This window comes from Manacus candei, unplaced genomic scaffold, assembly GCF_025592945.1.
Source record: "Manacus candei isolate 608988 ecotype Guabito, Panama unplaced genomic scaffold, ASM2559294v1 h1tg000017l, whole genome shotgun sequence".
NCBI lineage: Eukaryota > Metazoa > Chordata > Aves > Passeriformes > Pipridae > Manacus > Manacus candei.
In genome coordinates, this window is record NW_026138065.1 from 21,831,535 (window position 1) to 21,854,000 (window position 22,466).

A 22,466-nucleotide genomic window follows, 5' to 3' on the forward strand; every position below is an offset into this window, starting at 1 on the left:
TTGGTTTTGATTTTTTCATTCAATATATATGTTCAACCATGTTGTTTTTCACACTCTCAAAGACTAGAGAATGCACAGAATATTCTTGTATTTTCTTTCTAATTTTATAATTTCACTGATGGATGTTTTCAGTTACAGTTTCAGTTACAGTTATATCTCCTATAATACCTAATAATACACACACTAAGGACAACACACCCTTATTCAACATGCAACCATGCACTTGGAAACATAAAATGTGAAAGGTTCATGGTGGCCTTCTTGCTTTCCCCTCTCTGGCACATTTGCCTTGGGAAGTAAGGAAGCTGTGTTTGGGGAAAAAGTAACTAGAGAGACATAAAGGAGTAGCTTAAAGCCTTCATAAACTTTGGAGTAAATCCAATCTTTAATGTTACTTGTATTTGTAAGGCACAATATCATTGAAAAAAATATGATGTTTGAAAAAAAATCTAAAATTTATCTGTATCTCAATTGAGTGTGTAAGCTCTAACTGCAGATTCTTCTCCACTTGCACTATCTGGTATTCCAAGTTGCAGAGCACAATTTTAGTAAGGCCCTAAAAATCAACTTAGGCTTTATTCCATGACCTGCAAACCTGACGTTTAAGACAATTGTCTTTTGAAATCCCAAAGCAGGCTTACTTATTCTTCATTAATACTGTTCTAGTTAAAAAAAACCCTGAAATCAGAGATCCTCCCACCTTTTAATGAACTTTTCATCATGTACAACCTCAACACCTCCAATCTGGGCCTGGGTCTCAAGTAAAAATATGTGTAAGAGATGCTCAGTTCCTAAGTGCTGTATTTTACTGAGGTCAACACCATAAAAATGTCTTATAGATTTGTCACCTTACCTCTACATAAGAAGTAAACTGCCTTCCTTCCTCATGCTAGGTAGAAGTTTGTCCATCTTACTCAGCAAGAACTTTACTAAACTCTAAAAGCTACAAAAGAATGCCAATAAGCAATTAGCTGAATGATTAATGATTTTAATACCTGTAATAAAGACATTGGCTAGAATTTATAACTGCCCAGTAAAACTAATTATTCATCAGACTGTTTAAAAGGATGACTAGCCAATAACTGCCATATAACAACGTTAATTTTTTTTTAAATACTATGAGGAAAAAACATAAGGAATGGTATTACAAAATCAGGCAGAAACTGCAATTAAACAAACAGCTCCTGCTGGTTAATTGTGAGTCTGGTTACCAGAGAATTAAATATCTCTGTGAAGTAGCTTTGAGAAACTACCAGATCTGTCTCTTTTTATTTACAGGGACAGATGTGGCAAGAATAGAGGGAACAAGATCCTGTCTATCTTCATGCCACAGCTTCAGCTTCCTGCATGAAGCAGCTTTAGAGATTAATTTCAGGAGGATTTGGGGGGTTTGTTTTTTTTATTATTATTATTGATGGGGTTTTTTGTAGCTGGTTGTTTGGGGTTCGGGGCTTTTTTGGTTTGTTTTTTTTTTTTAAAGGAAGATGGTGAAATTTGACAGCACCTTCAGAATCTTACAGCTTCCCTAATATCTGGCATCAGAGAGCTATGACCAGAGGTAGGTATGGTAGCTTCTACACTGATGGAAACATCTCTGGTGAGAGTCTTGTAGATTGCTAGTGAGGAGACTCTCAGCCAAATTAAAATTTCTTTCTAAATGTTGGTACAATTTCAGAGAACTGCAGGCTGGCTTTTAAACTTTTTACTTCTTGTTTGAAACTAAAGAGTTCTTAGATAGTTCTGAAAATCCAAAGGCTTCCAAAAAACAACCAAAAAAAATGTATTATTCAGGTCAGGAAAACACCAGGGAAGAAAGTTTAAACCTAACTTAAAGAACATTAGCTTAAAGAACAATAGAAAAGTGATAGGTATATAGGAATCTTCAGCTTCACAAAAGTTTTACAACAACAAAGAGAATCCTGGGAAACACGACATAGAGCAATGGGATTAAATTTCTGCAACAAAGTTTTCAAATCTACATCAGACTAAACAATTGTTTAACAGAAATGAGATAAACTGATTTTAAGGAAAGTAGATGCACAAGCTGATTTTCCAATCAACTCTTTTTCAGTCTAATAGTTCAATGGAGGGGACTCTAACATCATAGAAGATGAAGAAAGATAAAAGAAAAAGGTACAGATGTGGTGATGTTACAAGAAGCATATGTATCAGTCTGAAATATAATTTGTTGAAAATTAATTTTTAATATTGATTTATTTTATGACTGAAAGCTAAAGGTTAACATGATATTCAAAACCATGGCCTCTGCAAATATTGTTTGCTATATAAGGTTTTCAAGAACTGGAACAGGCTGCCCAGAGAAGCAGTGAAGTCACTGTCCCTGGAGGTATCTAAAAGATGTACAGAAGTGGTGCACAGGGACACAGATTAGTGGTGGACTAGGTAGTGTTAGGATAAAGGTTGGTCTTGATGATCTTAAAGGTCTTTTCCTGCCTAAATGATTCTATATCTCCACCCAGTGTGGCAAAAGAAACTAAGAAAATACAGCAACCTTAACTGAATGCTAAAGAAAGTGAGACACTTAGAAAAGACGTGAATGTTGTCATTAAATAAGAAGTCTCCTGGTTCAAGTAACAGCATGATGTGCACTCCTGCATGATGAATGTGTCAGAGAACTGTTAAAGAACAGGCTACCCTGGTGGTAGAAAACTCAAGTTTTACCAGTTGATTTGCATTTTGACAGAAGCATCAGTTTATATATTTTTGTATGTACAGACTGGAGAAAAATACAGGCTTACAAATAAATTAGATCTGCAAAAAGATTACCTATATTATTTTTAATCCATAAATTTCTCGGAGTACACAATGGACAGTGTGAAATACTACCATTTCTGATGGAAACCAAGCTTGAGGTGCCCATAAATAGAAAATGGATCTGACAAGATGATAGATTAGCTCGTGTTAGGGTGCCACTATGCACAGTGGGTGGTGCAGTCTTATTATATCTTGAATATCCTACAGGTATCTGTGAGATCCAGGTCACTGGACTTCCTTTTGGCCTTGAAACAACTGTGGCCATAACAGACTTTCCCCCTTCAAATTCTTTCCTTACTTGCAGAAAGAAAAGAGGTTCTCTCAAAGTTTCTGCTCCTAGTGATCAAGGCAACACAGAGTCAGCTTTTGTTCACAGCTACTAATTAACTTCTTTATGCCATACATGGTAATCAGAAAAAAAACTTTGTCTCATTGTCAATGTCTTTTTATAGGGAAAGCGGGAGGCAGGCGTTAAGAAAGGAGTTATTCTTCCCACCTATGGTTGTTGTCCCCATCCCTCTCATGTCCCCCACAGACAGCATGAGCAGAAGGTCTGACTCTCCAGCATGTCTGAAGGGATCAGCTCTTTGTCATAGCTCTGCCAAACCACTGCATCCCTTCAAGCTGCCACCTCTTCTCCTTCCCTTTCTGTTACAAAAAAGTGTGCATATACACACCACATTTCCAATGGCACTTACATGCTATTTTGAAATGAAGTTTCTGAAAGTTTTTGTTTATTCTAACTTAGCTAATCTTCTGAAATATACTGTCATGAAATGTATGTACATGACATATGAGAAAAGCAACTAGTTCTTGGATGTTTTGTTCATGTCTATCAAAAGGCACCGTAAGAGTGCACTAGGGAATATGTTGTCAAAGAAACCATGGAATTTTACCTTCTCATTTCCCATTTTCTCTAAGGTGTAGGTGCTTATCACAACAATATGAAAGTGTCTTCTATGTCAATGCACGGATATAAATATATTCCCCCTGAAAGTCATGAAGGAAATTCAGAATTTTGTAATGTACAAAATCTCATAAATGTTACCAACTCTAACTTTACAGACTAGGAGTCTCATCTTTGCTTGCAAGAAATGTTGTTCACCTAAAGACAGCAGAAGTCATGCCCTTAAAATATCAAGTACATAATTCTTTGAAAATTTACTTCTTCAAAAGTCTTCTAAAATTTTGCTTCCTGGAAGTCTTTTTCAGTAGCAACCATATTCTCACAAATGGAAGGTTTTTTTTAAAAAAAAAAAAGGAAAAAAATCATATACTACTTTGCTCCAATCTTCAAGCTATTAAATAGCATATTATCTTTTCCTGTTCACCTGAGTTGGACAAGGCTGAAAACAGAAATATCAAAGCAACAATACTTATTAAGTAGAAACTCTGGTTTGTGTGTCATCTTAACCTGCTTCTCAATTCACTCTGAGGCATTCAAAGCATATAGACTTTGAAGTAGCCTATACTCTCTAGTTTTCTTCTGCAAAGAACAGCATATGTCAGGTTCAGACAAAATACCAAAAATGACTGTATAGTTTATTAAAAGCTTATTTTTTCCTCTCTCTCTCTCTCTTTCTCTCTCTTTAACAAAAGTCTAATTTAGTTGTTGTTCCCTTAGGTACAAAGTACACAGTTCATAATTCATTTGATATAAAATGTCAGTTTAGATTTTTGCACTTCTTTGATAAATGAGAAAAAACACGTACCTTTCAATTTCCTTCTATGATGCTTTACTAGCAAAAGCCCCCCTCCCATTGTGCTGCTCAAAGACCTTTGTGTTAAATTAAACATCAAGATTCAGAAACGGTAGGGAATGATATTTCCAAGACATACAGTACAAATACATGAGACTGGGAAAAAAGGTAATGATTTTTCCTACCAGTAAAGTGATGTCTCCCAAAGAGCATCTTTGATCCTTGAATTAGTTCTCAGTTATAATTTAATATATAAAAACTGTCAGCAGCTTTCCTTACATTTAAACATAAAGTGATACAGTCAGTTCCACAAAGAGCAAAATACAACATTCAGGGGCTTTCTCCCACCCACCCCAACATGTGCTTGTGACTCCATCAATATTAATGGGGAAAATCTGTGTGCATCAAAGGAGATGGCAGAGAATTAATTTAATTATATCTGTCATCATTACCAGTATAGAGAGTTTTTAATATATAACCAAATCTTGCTGTTGATCAACATGCAAAACTCTCTGGGTGGGTAATCTGCACAATGGAAAACAGAAGAATCAAAAATTCAGTTCTGGAAATAAAACTGTTATAATTAGGAAACTAATAACAAAACACTGTGTGTTATTCTGTTATGTAACACATGAGACCGAGGGAAACAAATCTGAACTATTACATTTACAGAGTAAACAAGAATTCTTATCACTTCTCAAAATTGCCAACTGCAATGCTACGGCTGTCACTTCATGTTACAGTCTCGTTCAACAGCTGCAGTATCAATAAATTAAGCTGTATTAGAAAATAGCAATAGGATCACATTCTGATGCTCATGCTGACCACATCCAGATCCAAGAATGCCCAGAACTCAGCACCTGCTCCTCTTGCCCTCTTTGCCACTGACACATACAGTGCCCAACCCCAATTTGGGAAGTGTCATTAGCCCTGGGTTACAATAGTACCTGCTCAGTCTTTTCTCCCAATAAATAAGACTTCTACACACACACACACACACACAGGGTAGTAGAGTTCCAAGAGGATAGATGGGCAGTATTCTGCATTCCTTTCTTATGAACCCAGAGATTAGCACATTGCCCAGCAACCGGGAGACAGGAATGTTAGCCATTTTAGGATGAATAATCCAGATCTCCTTTTTTTTCAGTCAGTGCTCTAACACTGAGATAAGCTATGAAAGAATATGAAAGGTGACACCTCCATTCCACCTAACTGTGTCAAAAATCCCTAACTGTTTTTATGAATCGGTCCCCCAACAAATTTGGTATTGCAGTTGACAGAAATATGATCCAGTGCTATATGCTGAAGCAAAATATTTAACATTTAAGGTGAATAAAAAGCAATTCAGACAAGACTATTCCCCCTGGAAATAATCTGTGCAAAATATATAGTTAATTTGATGAACAGGGTAAAAAGATTACAAGCTTTTATAGCCGAGCTATCCACATAGAAATGTTCATACAGCATTATTAAGTAGCTACTCATCAGTTAGTGTCCTGTTCTAGATACTTTTAACAAATAAACCATTTATTCAAATTAACCCTGGACTTCATTTCCTCAGATAATGCTGAGGAACACATAAATCCACTGGAATTGGTGGAAGTGTGTCAATATAAACAGTGAATGATCTGTTCTCAAGTATTTTTACTGAAAAGACCTTGGCTACTGTGGTCTTGTTCAAAATCAGGCAGCCTAACTGATTAAAAGTCTTAGTAACACCGTCACATGTTATTCAAACCCAAACAAGGCTGACTGTGTTTTGCCTTATGTGCCACAAGACATGTCAGAGCAGTTACCCTAATCTACACATACTATCCACCATAGCTTGAAGTAAATACCTTGGCAATACTTACTCTCTAAAATACAGATTTGCTTCAAGACTTTGACAAAAATAAAGAGCCAGGGGAAATTTCCTCGCCTTTGTTGGTTTTTAAAACATAGACTGAAAGGGTTAAATCTTCAACACAGAAAATTTGCAGCTGATTAATTCAGTTTACAACCATCAGCTGAATATTTTGGAGAGCAGTATCCCTTTTTACAAATAACCCTCTCATATAGGCTTCTTAGTATGTAAGAGCACTCAGAACTTCAATAGAACGAAAAATAGAGGAAAATACATTCTTTCTTTATATAATGCCATCTCTTCACTTATTCAACTTCCCTTCTTTATATATGTACTATCAGAGATGTGTAGATAGTCTAAAATCAGTCAACCTGGATTCATGCGTTTCCTCTGTACACACTGGCTGCATTCAACTATGGTGACACCTTTCACTGAGAAGCAATGCCCCAGCCTAAGCTAAGGAACCAGAAGAAAGGCTGACAAACCTTGACATGTATATTATACTTTTCAGCACGAGAAGGAACACAACATTTTCTTCTGTTGCTAACACATGCCTCTCATTATCTGTAAAATGGGAATAACAACCTTCAATCACTTCAGAAGCCTACTGAAAATCTGAATTAGAAAATATTTGTAAAAATCAGAACAGCAAATAGGTCAGGATACAAATAGTAAGGATTGATATAATTCAATACTGGGCGTATCCCACTGTAACATGAAATACATTAATTCCCTTTCTCATTTTACTCACCTGGAATTAATCTAAGAGTACAGTATTTCTTTGTCAGGGGAATAAATATGATCTCCATAGAGATTCAAAGATTAAAAAAAGACAGAAAAAGATCATGTATACATGAACATGCATATACTAATATATATATCTATTTGTGTGTGTCCATCTGCAGATGTGTGCAGACACAAAAAATGTTCAGAAAGAAAAGAACAGTTAGGACAAAGCTGTCAAATGTCAAGAATCACTAAGGCCTATAGACTCTTATAGTTGCTTTTGCCATAAAAGAAAGGGTAGTATACAAAATTGCATTATCAGGACACCAGAGGAGAAGTGCTGACTCTAATGACTGATTCTCACTCAACTTCCATTTTTTCTCCCTTTCTGTCTTTATAGAGAAGCTTATTTCTCCTTAGGTATTCAGTCAACTAGCCTAAAGATAACTGCATGGATGTAACAGAATGAGGAATGCTATACTAAGGAAAAGTAAGGAAAAAGTAAAACTCAAAACAGTACCAGAACAAATAATTAACTATATGAAGGAAAAATATTTTAATTCTTCAAAGGGTTTCAAGAATTCAGATATAAAATTTCAGATTTTTAAAATTCAATTTCAGATCTTTTTCGAAACAACAGAGAAAAATCCCAGAGACTAATTTTTAACTGTAAATAGAACCAGCAAAAAAAGTAAAAGCACTTTTATGGCTGTCATGTTTAAGAAAGATCATCTCTGGTTTTGTCCCCAGCTAAAGATGGGAAAAAAACAGTGATTTGATTCTGTCTACATTTCAGCCTCAGTAAGATCTTAAAAGAAACTTGATTTTTCCCCACTTAAGCTTTTTTTTTTTCCTAATATGGAAAGGTGACCAAAATGTAACAGGGTGACAGAACTTTGCTGGAGGCATGCAGAGTTCATTGCAAGCAGAGGAACTTCAAAGCTTCCTCAATGGTGCAAAGTGGCTCAAACCTTGTCACTTTACTCAAGTGCTTTATGATGACCAGGCTAACTTCCATAATCTAGATGCTTCAAGTGCAGAAAACACAGAATGACATGCCAAAAAACCCCCAACCAACAAACAAACAGCTCACAGACATTTGCCTTTGCTGACAGTTAATGAAAATGCCATTTTTTTCTGCAAACTGTAGGGGTAGGAGTTGTCAAAAATAAAAGATATTAAAAAGAGAGCTTTTTAGAAAAGCAGTGCAAATCATAGTAGTAAAGTAACATAAAAATTGATCCAATTCCTAGTACTTACATATATCTGGAAAATGGTTCTAAAGAGAAAATTCGTAGTGTAATTTTTCAAATGTCTTCTGTAGATTTTCAGCAGGAATTTCAATGTCATTTTATTGTAGAATTCCTTCCACAGAAGAACCTAACTTGCCACACAAATGATGTTGATTTTAATTACAGTACTGGAAAGTCTAGTTCAGATTTCCACAGAATAAAAAACCCAAACAAAAAAAAACCCCAAGCATGGACATGCTTGAGATTATATAAAAATTGCATACTTCATCTAAATTGTGTCCTTTTTTGTGTAAAATTGAAATTGGTCTAAAACAGGTTAATGTGATTGTAGGTAGTAATTTTAAATAATGATCTACTGCTAAGTTTCACAATGACCCATTTCCCCCACTTTTATATATTCTTCTGTTTTTCAGAAGAATAAGTAAGCTGTAGTTTTGCAGCAGGAAATCTCATCTACCACAGATTTCTTCCAAGAGATCTTAAGTATAACCTGGATCTCATGCTTAGGCTAAGGTTTTGCAAAGACCTATAGTGAGACCTCTACAATGAGGTTAATTCCCTGCTTATAGATGATGAATTAGCTATTTCAAGCTGTTGTGCAGTTTTCCCTTTCTCATCTGGCTCTCCTAAGCAAGCAAAAACATCCATGTTCTTCTAGGCAACTAAAATTGCTGTTTTGATCTTTGTGTCTCAACTGTTTCACACAGCTCCAGAAGACAGAAAGCAACCTAAAAGATTATAAATACAGGAGCCATATGTCTGCAGCATGGAAACAGCATAGCTGTTTACTCCCATAGTATGGGAATATAGCATATATCCTCCCATAGTATGGGAGATCTGCCCAGCCCCAAAAGCACAGGGTGTGGAGGCAAAGGAAAAGGGGTAATCAGAAGGGAAGGACATAGTTAGAGTGTCATTGCCTGCTGGAAAATCTTCTCAATTTCATGAGTAGGGACTAACATTAAGCCTCAATTTAAAGTAACCTTGAGGTGGTCCTTTATGATGTGTGGGGTTAGGCTGAGCCCCAGCTGGCTGCAATTTAGGGAAGTGAGCAGTAAAGAGGGCTGCTCTGTGCCTCCCACTGCTAGAGTCTGAAGACACAACTGTTCAGGAATGAGACTTACTTCTCTCATCTCTTGCCATCCAGAACACCCACCCAAAACCAAGAATAGACATGGTATGAACTCACTGAAAGATGTGCTGAACAGCCTGGGAGAGGGGAATAAAAGAAGAAAGTAGCACTAATGAAAATGACAATCAGTTCAATACTGCAGAGGTTAGAGAAGAATTATTGTTTCATTAGAACAACTCCCAATTTTCCACACAAGCACTTTTGCAATCCTACCCTTATATCCCCATGAAATCATCTTTCTGGGCAAAAGGAACTGGAATGGACAATACACAGCTTGCCACTGACACTATTTAATTAGCTAGGTCATCGATGAGAGATGTAGGAGAGCTCTTTTCTCCTCCCTGCTCTATCCTGCTCTCTCCTTAAACTGCCTCTAGAAAAGAAATGGTCACAACTTTTCATTTAAGAACTTTGTTTAAAACATTTCCTGCTCTTCATCAAAATCAGAGATTATATTATTCTGAGGTTGGATAGATATCATACAAATATTTGAGAATTTGGAATATTTTTAAATGTGATTTTTTTTTCACAATGAGCTTTTTTAAAAAACTACTTTTAATTTTTCTTTTCAAATTCACATGAAGTGATATAAGAGAATATAAGAGAAGAAAAATGAAAAAGAAACAGAAGACATAGAACAAAAAGAATCCTGTTGGAAAAGAATCCTGGAGGAAAGAAGGAAAGGCAAAGAAGAGAAAAAGAAGAGAGAGAGAAGAGAGAGGAGAGAGACAGAGAGAGAGAAAGAAAAGAGAGAAAGAAGAGAGAGAAAAGAGAAAGAGAAAAAGAAGGAGAAGACAGAATAACAACTGATGTATCTAAAGGGCTGAAATTTGATATAAAGGAAATTCTTTCAAAAAAAGTTTTATGATGTGACTCTCAATGCAATACTAAGCAAAATGGAAAACCAAATCTATCTCACAGGGAAAAATCTAGTATATTCAGGTTTGATCTTTTTTCCTAAGTAATTCTGACCTAACATCAGCTTGCTGTCTTTACTGAATGCCTCTAAGGAGGCCTGTTGGCTTTAGTGATCCACTTGCATGAACAAATTCTTTCAGGTGCAAATATAAGTTGTATGATGAGATTCCTACTCGTTTGCATGATTAGATCAGGGATCCTATGATGACGTTCAACATCCAGTCTCAGAGGTGTTGCTATCTAGATTAACAGTGGCTGAAATCCCCTGGTTGCAGGACACCATCTCCTGTAGATATTGAACAAATATCAGCAACTACAGGTATGTAGGTTCAATTTTGGCTGCTGAGAACAAGCCCAAGCTTATAGGAGAGGCATGCAGTATTCCATACGCAAACAAGCGGCCAGAAAAGGGCAGGTGCTTAAGAGTCCAAAGCAAAATCTAACATCTTTCACTGCTAAATATTCCTATGTTATGCAAATTACAGACAGAGTATATAAGAGCTTAAAGAAGCACTTCACTGCTTAGGCAATTTTTTTTCGGAGTATCTTCCCTTTTATGTTTTACATAGGAAATTTAAACCAATTCTTTGAGGTTCTGCTCTGTAGATGAGTCAGCACCAAGTTAATGAGTCAGCACCAAGAACCCACACAGAGACAACTCTGCAATGCAATACAGAATTAGCATCCATGACAATCTTCATATCTCTTATTATGACTTGGGAATCCTTTTCTGTTCTTTATAGGTGATGATTGAACCCCACCTTCCTACTTCCCATCTGAGCAGCAGCCGCTCTTTCTCTGCTATCTCTCTTCGCCCCTATTTCAACATAATCTTTCTCCTTTCTGCACAGAGGACCTCTCATTCCCCTCCATACTAGGGCTTTGATGGTCAGAGGAAGGGAACAAATGGATTTAACTGGAGTATTATCAGCAGTGATTGCAAATTTATTTTCTGCTAGCTTACCATCCCTTATTACAAAGCAATCCTAAAATAATGGGATCTTAAATCTGCCATGTTATCAGAAATAGCACTCATTGAGAAGAAAAACGTATAGCCAAGAATGCCATGCAGAAGATTTTCTCCCAGAATTTTGCAGTTTTACATCCTCTGCATCACTTCAATTCATTTACCTAATTAAATTAATTCTAAAGAAATTTGTTTTCCAGATTTTTTACTGCTTGGCAACTTCAAATTAATGTGAAGCACTGACTACTATACTATTTTTTTACAACTTCCACCAAAGCAGTTTAGGATAAGATAAATGGAGCAAATTTATTCCTTTTCAAAAAAACGTAAAACTCAAAAAAATTTACTTCTACCTCTGCGGTATGAAATTTGTCACTAATCATTTTAAACTATGCCCTTTTATGCTTCTTCCATCTCTTTTAGCTTTCCATGCAGTTCTTTGATGTAACAAAGACAGTTTCAGACAAGATTTCAGTTCATCTGGAAAAAAAAGCTTTAAGTCTTGAGGCAAAAAGCAGTGTATTTAAAATTTATATACTCCATAATGCCTTTGTTCTGAACTTGAACATCCTGAAAAACTTCTCTGCTTTCTTTTGCCTTCCGACTCTGAAGATCATTTGTTCTCATGGTTTCAGCTTCTTATTATGCAACAGTGACTTTAACTGGTAGTTCCAGCATTTAAGTACATGCACAGTCATGGCTGACCCTTTCTGATCAATTGCCAATCCATACAGGTTTGACTGATAAAAGAGCCAATTAGATTTAAGCAAATTAAGGGACATCACCAATGTCAACCACTTATTAAACTGAATGCTGAATTCCATGCATACCAAACACTAATGCACCAAGTCCCATTAAGAGTTGAAATCCTAACCCCATTAGTAACTCCAGTCCACTACAGGGTAAGGGTCAAAAGAAAGTTTCATATTTATGGATTAACATTTGGATTCAGTTTTTATTTTTTTTAATCTTTCCAAGAACTCTTGAACCTGCATTGCAATTTTAGTCAAGAGCTTAGATAAAATAAATTCCTTATTTCTAATAGGTTTTTTTCAAGCATTGACTTAAAGCATGGTAAATAAGACTGATAAGAAATTAAGATACATTCAGTCAGGTAACACTAAGGATTTGGCATGCTTTACATTAAGACATATATGCAATATGTCTTAAATTTAAAAAAAAAAAGAAACAAAAGAAATGCATGTTGGAAAAAAAAATTGTATCACAATTGTAAAACAGTGATCAGCAGTAACTTCAAAAAGGAATAATCCTTTGTCTTCTATTACTCTTCCTTTTATACAATCTTCCATCAAGCTCCATGAAGTACTCCCCACAATGCAAATTTCTGAAACAGCATTTTTTTTCTTATCCTTGAAAAGAGAATGCTGCATGTTCACACTCACTAAAAGGCTATGATTTTGTACCTAATGAGACCTCTTTTACGCTTTGATCAAACAAAATTTCTAAGTGAAATCTTGGCCGTTGAAGTAAAAAATAAAATTTCTTCTTATTTTAGTGGCATCTAGATTTTATTTAATGATTTACAAACTGCGAAGGTAGTGAATACAGTCCACTGTAAAATTACCATTATACTCATAATTTACCATACAATGGAATTGTATAGCATTGAAAGAGTCATTGTAATAAATATCATAGCAAAACAAACATACCTTGTCCTAGATATACACATGCATGTCTGTATGTGTGTGCACATATAGCAAGAATACAGTGTGTGTGAGAGAGTACTTCCCTCATATGCCCTGCTTCATTTATTATTCATTTCACTACAGATCACAGTCCACTGGACAATAGTATGGAAGATTTCTTTAATAACTCTCACTGCTAATTTAATTCTACTTAAACACACATATCCTAGTGAATGCCACATGCTTTTCAGCATGATTTTATGTGTAAATCAGGATAATATGTTTTCAGATCATTAACTAAAAGGAAGCATGAACTAAAACCTATTTAACCAATGAGGTATTGCTTTTAAACTACCACAAGGTCATAAAAAAGATAATTTCAAAGCTATAAGTTTTCTAATTGTAATCAACAACAATCTAATGATGAAAGAAAGTCTATCTTAATGGCTGTCATAAACCTGTGCACATCCTTGCTTATCTTTAAAGATCCTTTACTTTGTCATTTGGTAAAATTTTCACTACCAAATTTTGCTACGCAAAATTAAAATGTGGCACCGGAATTGGAAATAACATTGTCTTACTCCTCAGTCTTAAATGAGCAGTGAAACTCAGATGCAGTTTTATTATTATATAACAAAGAATGTTTGTTAATATTAGGTGCAACTTGACAATAAAATTGGAAAAGTATACAATGCTCTGGAAATTGACTTTTTCCTTATTTCTCAGTAATCTCTCATACAAACTCTGTATTGTATTTACTCACTTCCCTGAAGTCTTTCTGCTGGTTTGGACCCAAACCTAATCCATCTGTTTGCAAGCAAATCGTTTCAAGTTTAACTGTATTTTTGAGCTGTAAGGTTTATGGGATTTCTCTTTTCTTTGTTTTTGTTTTTCTTTTACTTTAAAATGGTGTGTATGTCGCTCTACACTATTCTTACTCAACAGCAACACCTATACATGCCTCAAGATCAAGACTGGTTGATTCTAATTCTCACATTAGAATTCAAAACTGTCTTAAATTAATTGTTTCCATTGGCATTTATTCAACAAAAGCTAATTCTTGAGGATGGCCATGAAAAGGGAATGCAAAAGGGACACACCTACACCAGCTATAAATGCAAGCTTTCTTGACAAAAAAAACCCCAACCACCAACCAAAACAAAACCACAGAACAAAACACTCACAGTGTTTAGGGTGTATTTGCTCAATTCTCTTATTTCAAATTGTTATGAAGATAACATCCAGAGTGGTTTAGAGCCTCATTCACTGTAAATCAGCACATTGTAATTGACTTTCTCACAACTAAATTACTTTGTGGATTCGGGCTCAATATATTGCCAATGGTTTATATTACTATTATTAAACAAATTCTCTAAGTCTATCCAGTAAGTGCTCCTTGTCAGCACTTTCAACTTCTATTCTAAAAAAGGTTACAAAATGCAGGTGAGTCTCTCGATATTCTTGGACTAGATTAGCTGTCCATGACAGAATACACCACCATTCACAGAAAAAAAATGAAGTACATAACACACCCCTCACCTTCATAATATGTTAACCATACAACTGTTTTCATTCTCTAGTTCTTAAAGTAAACAGTGTGACAAATTAGAAACCGAAAAGAACAATTTTGTTAGTAAGAACTACTAATGCAAAAACATATTCTTCTGAAATTCCAGTCTTCAGTTGAGATAATAAATAACATTTTGTTCAACAGAGTGTTTGTGTAATTGTTACATGCACAGAAAAAGCACTTTTTCATACTTACCTCCTGGAGGCATGACAATTGTTATAGCATCACTTATCAAGCTGCCCTGGCTGTTGGATGCATTCACTTGTACTGTGTAGTTAGAAAATGGAATCAGGCCTTTAATGGGTACCCATACATTGAATTTCTTGCTGCTGCAGAACATCCGAGTATCATTTACCATAGAATAATTAGCATTATCTGTTATGAAAAAACAAGAAAGGGGGTGAAGAACAAATGTTAGCCCTTGCATCTGCTACAATTCACTGTCTTTATGAACTAAGTCTTATTTCTACTCAAAAGAAGAGTTGTTATTTATACCGATAACACAAACACACACACACACACACACAAAATTTTGGCTATTAGGGAGAAAAAATATTATTCATTATTTCTCCTGCTTTTGGCAACAGTTTATGGTACTTGTAAATCTTGGAAAATAAACAAACCAATACATGAAGCAACCATGCAGTTGCAAAGCTGACTGCTATGTACCACAAACAGAAGCCAGTTTTCAGAAACTACTTATATTCTAGAAAAGTCAGATGATAACTGCAAATCCCAAATGTTAGTGTTAATTCTTATGCCTATGATACACTGGTAAAAATTTTTGAATTCACTAGAAAAATGCTTACCTTAGTAGTTTGTAAGCTAACTCCATTACACACATAAGAAATAGTCATTGGCAGTAACACATGCTTTCCAGCATGGCCCGCAGTCCCCTCAAAGATAAAGGATTTGAAGTATTCAGTTTATCAGTTGAAATCATCAGAGGACACCACAGCAACCTACATGTCCTTTGCAAACCTTTTAAGATGTCAAACTTAAGATAAGCCAATATTCTGCCCTACAAAAATAAAGAAACCCTTTCCAAAATACCTAGTAAGACTAGAAAATTAAAAAAAAATTGTATATAAAGTAACAATTTTTTCAAATTAATGAAGAATTCACTCACATATCTGAGAGCAAAGCTGAGCTCATTTAAAGATTATCCTATATTTCGAATATATAAAGTGCTATATAAATGATTAATATTATTACTACTATTCATCATTCCATGAAGAGCTCTCACAGTGAAGTCAATGGAAATTCTCTATTACAAACAACAGCAGAATCACACAAGTCTAAGATCACAGGTATGAGAATGAGATTAAACAGTATATAACTGTTAAAAATATTGTATGTTAAGTAAGGCATTGTCACAGGTAGCTGATTGAATATTCACATCTGAGTCCTCTACAAAACCTAGATAAGATGGAATTACAAAAACCCTGGAAAATCAATATTTTAATTAATTTTTTAAGGGAAACTCTTTGGATTTACACATTTTTATTCAACTTTTAAATGAACAGTTAAAACTGAAATGTTATTAAATCTGAAACTGCTTTTCAAATATCCCATATTTCTATGATGTGCTCTAACACGTGTGTATGCAGTACATTTCAGTCATGCTCACATGACATTTTACCACAGATGAGTGATCTGGATTTTCGTCTAATTTTGGATTCCTATAAACAATCTCTGATTCACTTATGGTACAAGTCCAAGCAATTCCATTATTTTGGTGTTCATAGAGTGGCACAAAGGTATTTCAGGTATTCTGCTGGTAACATATGACAAACTTATTTTCTGAGGTTTCGTGGAGGGGGGGCAGTTTTGTAAAACTCTTTATAACCCTGCCCTGTAGCCTAGTTCCTTATTGCTCAAATTCCACCTGGATTACACCATGCCATAGCACCAGACCACCTGGACAGACTACAGTAGTGTGAAGGTAGAAAGGTTTCATGAAGCCTGATGGATTTATTTTGGATTTCACTGAAGTTTACATAAGCCCAAGGCCCCGTTTTATATACAGCAATGAAGGCAAAACGTCTTATCATGCAAGAAGAACCATGTTTTACACATTCTACATACAGAATCCTGCAGAAGCAAAGTTATTTTGTCTGACATTACTCTTATGTACCAGGCTACTCAACCAGCACTAGAAAAATGCATCTACATTCCTTGAATTCAGCTCTTAAATTGCATATCAAACCCTCCTTCTGCAACTTTGTGAAACTGTCCCTGTGTGTGATTTGGGAGTAGATACAATCCAACAAGGCACATTTTTCCTATCATCTATCACAGTTTTTCCAGTACCTGCAACTGATTATTTGTGACGATCACACAACACCATGTGACTGTGATATGCACCTATTATTTTATTAACAATAAAGTCATTAGAAATGGCCAACTGTATATATGACATATACATTCTTAAGGTTCTAGTGACATGAAACACTTAAAGATTCAGTTGGCCGTGGGAAAAAAAAATGCATTTTTTAAACATTTCACCTCCAATGTGTAGGAGAGTTTAAAAATTAGTGTTGACAGACTGGCACATAGGATAGATTCAAACTTTAAGCATAAAAGTGGGTTGCCTAGTAGTAATTTTTATGCCAAATCCATGAGAAAATTAAACTTTTTCTATCCACAGTACAGTTCTAACATGTTAATATTTTTATTTTCATCCACCTAAACCTGGAAGGAAAACATGTGTTTCCTCTGCTCATATTTTTATTCCATTATTAATCTTTCTTCCAATGGTTAACTATACTATATTTTAAAATACAGTTTTGAGTAACAGAATATGAATTAAAAGGATAACACTCTATTCCAAGTTGCCTGGATAACAACATTAATATACAGTAATTATACAATTAGTTGTAACATTAAATTCTAGTTATAGCAGAGTGATTACTCGGCAATTATAAGAAGTATATAATTACTCAATAATTAGGAGAAGTATGTAATTACATAACCATTTTATTCAGCTCAAAAATGAACTTGCAAATTTACAATGAGATAGACAACACAGCAGCTCAAAATTTTTCATTGCTTCTAATAAAAAGCCAAGGAGTACTTGCAAGTTTCCTAACCTGAATTTTACACAGACAAAAGGTGTTTTTATCCCCCTTCCCAGCCAACCATCTTACTGCTGCTGGCAAGTAAAATGTTAGAAGAACATTTTTAAAATGCAGGTCTTGCTGGGGCTGACTTGCAATATGCAGCTTTGCCACTTCTCACTGCTTAAACTTAGCTTTCAGTGGGCTGGAAAATGCAGACACATAGGTTCAGCCTGACAGAAAGTGATACAGTGATAACCCTGTCATATCATTCCATGCCATTCCTGCCCAGCCTGCCTCAGTGTGGACCCAATTTGTGAGTATAAGTGGATGAGGCCTCTCTTTTTCCATTTTTCATGTGTGTTTTTCTCTCCATCCTGCTCACAGGTCCTACTGTAACCTACCAGCAAGTCTGCCGCAGATCTAAACAGCAGGTGACTCAGATACCAGTAAAGTCGTAAAAGACATTGTTTTACTTCAGACAAGTGGTTTCTACCAGAATACCTCCTTGTTCCTGCACTCTGCCTTGTAATTCCTGCCATGAACATACACCAGCACTCCAACAAGCAAGGTCTCTTCACAACACATGAACAATCTAAAGAGGCAGAAAACAAACTCCTAGATCTGGTTCACCATGTCCTTCAACACTTAAGACATTGCAAACAACTGTACCAAAAATTGAATTTGAATGGGAGGAGGCTCAGAGCCACCATCTCCTATAAGCTATTAAAAAAGACTAAACCCTTTGCAGACGTGAAGGGCTTCCCCAAGCTCCTCAATCTTTCCATATTTTTGCACAGTGATGGTTTAGTTCTTTTCCTACCCTTCCTACTCAGTTCTCCATATCTCCCCCAAAGTATCTGAGGGCCTTTTTTCCCTAAGCCTGCTATTTGAGAAAAACCTCAGAAAAACTGTTCCCAGTTTATTCGTAGTTTATACCAGATCAAAGTATCTCAGTTTTTCAAGAAAAGATCCAAATGAAGAAATTAGGGCTAAAGAATATCCACATACATTCTTAAAAATTATGTATACTTGAAACAAAGTCAAGAAATAAAAAATGCTTATATTAAAAAGACACATAAATACATATTCCATTCAAAATCACTGTTTAAAAGTCCTAAGCTTCAAACAGCATTCTAGCTGGCGGGTAGTTGTGTTTGAAGGTTCACTATGTTTTTGGGTGGACACTTTGCAGGGGGCTCCCAAGCAGATGTGCATTCCTGTTACTAAGCTCCCCTGTAAATAGGTGAATTAAGCTCCTGTGGGTCAGTGGTGCGTAAATTACTGCTGTCCTGGGTCTGTCATCCTATGGGGTTCACTAGATTGAAATAACATAAATGGGTATCCTTTTCCATTCTTGTTATAATCATTGTCACAAGAATTTTAATGCCTCATATATTCCATAATTTTTTTCTGTGTGCTGTACTGCTCTGACCTTTTCAATATTCTGTAATTTGACTGGCTGGCGATTTCAAGTTCTCTCCTTTTTACAGTCTTATTAACTTGTGGGGAAGAGGTGAAATGGACAGCCAATCAGAATACATAATATTAAAAAGGTCACAGTAGTACAGTATAGTATCAGCAGACACAGAATACTGTATATTAGTCATTAGCATTCTGATATCTTATTCATGTAACAAAGGTTGTAAGGAGTGCAGGAAATGATACAACATGAAACAATTCTCATGACAATGGAAATAAAAGAAATAATACAAACTAAATCCATTCACCTAACATACCCATCATTATACAGAAGATATTGCTCAAAAAACAGTTTCCTTCTATTTTTCTGTTTGATTCTTATGAGACTTTAAGAACCAAGACACCTTTATAAAAGAGGTTTCTATCCTATTTGCAGCATCCTAGAAATTGGTCATCTTATCCCCAGATTTGCCTGAACTTAAGTGGTATCACAGGACCACAGCCTGTGAAGTACAAAGAAATTTCCACCTAAAAGGTACTTAAGCCTTTAACACTTCAGTGTTATCACAAATGTTTAATGAGCTATTATTTTCTTCCAATATCATTATTTCAAGACAACATGAAAATTCAACCACAAAAATACACTACATATTTTGTAATACTAGATGATGAAAAGTATTTTTCGAGTGACTAGGGCTTTGTGTCATGTGCTGAAATATTATTACCAATCCATACTGTTTCCATCTTAGACCACAGAAAAAGTTAATGTCAGAATAGCAGAATAAAAATGAAACAAGAACTCACTTTTTCATCCCTTTTCCCCATAACTTACCCTCATTGTGCAGCAGTTTCTGACCCTGTGGTATTTTCTGTCTCTTTGGTACCACATCTTTTGGAGGTAAGTTCTATGAATATGCACACTTCCTGGTCTCTAAGCTCATTCTTTTGTCCATTAGTTTTGCCTATTCTTCAGCCTCATTTACTTCCACACAAGCTACACCTTTCCTCCCAGCTAAGATTTTTCTTCTCCCTCTTTCCTTTTCCACAGTTTCTAGAGCAGTATTCAGAATCACTTCACATTAGTTTGATTATCCCAATAGAAAACCACCTAAAAATATTTCCTTGACATTGGCGATTCTCTTTTCCTAAGGACTGCCATAATGAACTGTTCTCAAATTTTAATCTCAATTGTTATCGAGATAAAGTACTTTCTGTGCTTCTATGTCAGATGTCATAGCCCTCTTTTCAGCAAACTCTTGGCGGTTTTTTTGTGATTTGCGATGAGGGGTTTTTTTTAATGTTTTGGGGTTTTGTTTTGGAGGGTTTTCTGGTGGGGATTTTTTTTTTTTTGGTTGGTTGGTTTTGTTTTTTCCTTCTTTTTTCAGATGGGTACACTCCTGATTTTGTGTCTCAATCTCTTGAAGCCCCATTTGTTCCTCTGCTCTTGAGCTGACAGATGTATTGTTCCTATGGACATATTATGGTCACAGTCCATCAAACTGAGTCCAAAACTTAAAGACTCTCTTAACACATGAAATCTTAATTCTCATGGGTTAGGAGGAGTTGCTGGATGAGGCAAAATGGGTAATTTAAAAGCACTGAGACAAACTGGAAAAAAACCTACGAATCCAAAATATTAATTTCCCTGTAAATAACAAAGAATTGACATTATCTGCATTGAAAAAAACTTCTCTTTTTCCTTTCTCACTGGCAATTAAAGAAGCCTATAGTTTTAAAACTGCAAAATAGAAATTACTTAAAGAACAGGACGAAAGTCCCTGTTGGCACATATAGAAGAAATCTGAAAACTCAATGACTCAGATGTAGTTTCTGACTGTAGTACTCAAGTCATTGCTTTGACAGCTCGGTTTCCCTCAAACAGGCAAAAGCACCTTCTGTGACTTCTCAAAGGCTGAAATTTGGTACAGCTACCTTAGACTGTCTTAAGCTGTACAGAATGTGTATGCTGTCTGTCACTCTGACACTGGAAAGCTGCTTTTCTGCCTTACAAAAGACAAGAAGGTCCTGGTGGACAAGTTGAACGTGAGCCAGCAATGAGTCCTTGCGACAAAGGAGGCCAACAGCCTTGTGGGTTGTATTAGAAGCATTGGCAGCAGGTCAAATAATGGGATCCCTCCTCTCTATTCATCCTGGTGAGAGACATCTGGAGTGCTCATCCTGTTCTGGGATCCCCATTACAAGACAGATATGGACTTACTGGAGTGGAGTTCATGAAAAGATGATTAAGGGCTTAAAGCATCTGCCACATAAAGAAAGTTTAAGGGAACTGAGATGGTTTAGCCTCAAGAAGAGATGGCCTGGAGGGTAGAATATCTTATCAATGTGTATAAATATCTGCTGTGAGGGCATAAAGAAGCCAAATAATTCTCAGTAGTATATAGCAGCAGAGCTAAAGACAATGGATACATACAGAAAATACAAGAAATTCTGTTTAAACCTAAGAAAAAGGCTTTACTTTGAGGTTAGTCAAACACTGGAACAAGGTGCCCAGAGAGGTTGTGGAGTCTCCATCCTTGGTGATACTCAAAACACAACTGGACACTGTCCTGGGCAACATGTTCCAGCTAACCCTGTCTAGAGAAGAGAGGCTGAACTAGAGGTGCTTTCTGACCTCAGCTGTTCCATGATTCTGTGAAAATTTGCCGAACACTTCAAGAACCCTAAGGCAAAGCAGGAGTAATCATTATGATGAAAGCATGTTCCTGTCAGTAGAAATAAGTGATTATTAGTGTTACAAACACTAAGTAATGTGCATTTATATGCTCATTAATTCTATGGACTGAAATATGAATAAAGCCCACAGCTTGATGTGAAAGCTCATACAAGAAAGTTAGCAGAGCCCCCAAGGACGGTTAATGACTGCATCTGAGATTAGGTTTTGTCATGATGGCAGGCAGAGAAGAGTGTTTGGTGTGTGGTCTCATCTACCCTTTGGAGCTTTCAGTTCAGTGTCATGAGGCTTTCAACTAAAAAAACTCTGTAACTGTTGATGAAAATGCCAAGAAACCTGTTTTATTTGAATTGTTTTAGGTTTTCTCATTACTTTTTCATAAACATGGAAACATCTAATGAGTCTTGCAGTTGAGTACAGATTTTGAGTTCCAGTTAAAACAGTATATTCAGTAGTGTTAAATCTCTGCTGTAAAAATAGTCATCTCTATTGTAACTCAATTTTTCTGCAACGGTACCAAGGGGCATCAATCCTGGACCCCCCACACCACACACTGTATCAAGTGTCTTAGGGATACATGGTAAGAACTTAGTCCATGATCTAAATCCAACTCTGGAAAGCATTCTCTGAGTAGAACCAACTTATCTGGATTTCACAAAAGCTTCCAGTGTCCAAGTGCTCTTATTCCAATATTAACAGGAGAAGGTGTCCCAGCACACTTTAGTACTCCAAGTGACAAAACTTCACATTGTCTATAAATGAC

The 22,466-nt window shown here is 35.8% G+C and overlaps 1 protein-coding gene across 9 annotated transcripts in view; it reads right to left on the minus strand.

Annotated features, from left to right (window-relative positions):
* Positions 1-22,466, minus strand: part of USH2A (usherin) — a 379,342-nt gene that overhangs the window by 142,934 nt on the left and 213,942 nt on the right. For all 9 annotated transcript variants that reach the window (XR_007903998.1, XR_007903997.1, XM_051783908.1 and 6 more), the window contains one exon: positions 14,726-14,905. Coding sequence is in view for 7 of the 9 variants with exons in the window: in XM_051783908.1 (XP_051639868.1) it covers positions 14,726-14,905 (180 nt within the window). In the remaining 2 variants the exon portion in view is untranslated. The remainder of the gene's footprint in view (positions 1-14,725; positions 14,906-22,466) is intronic.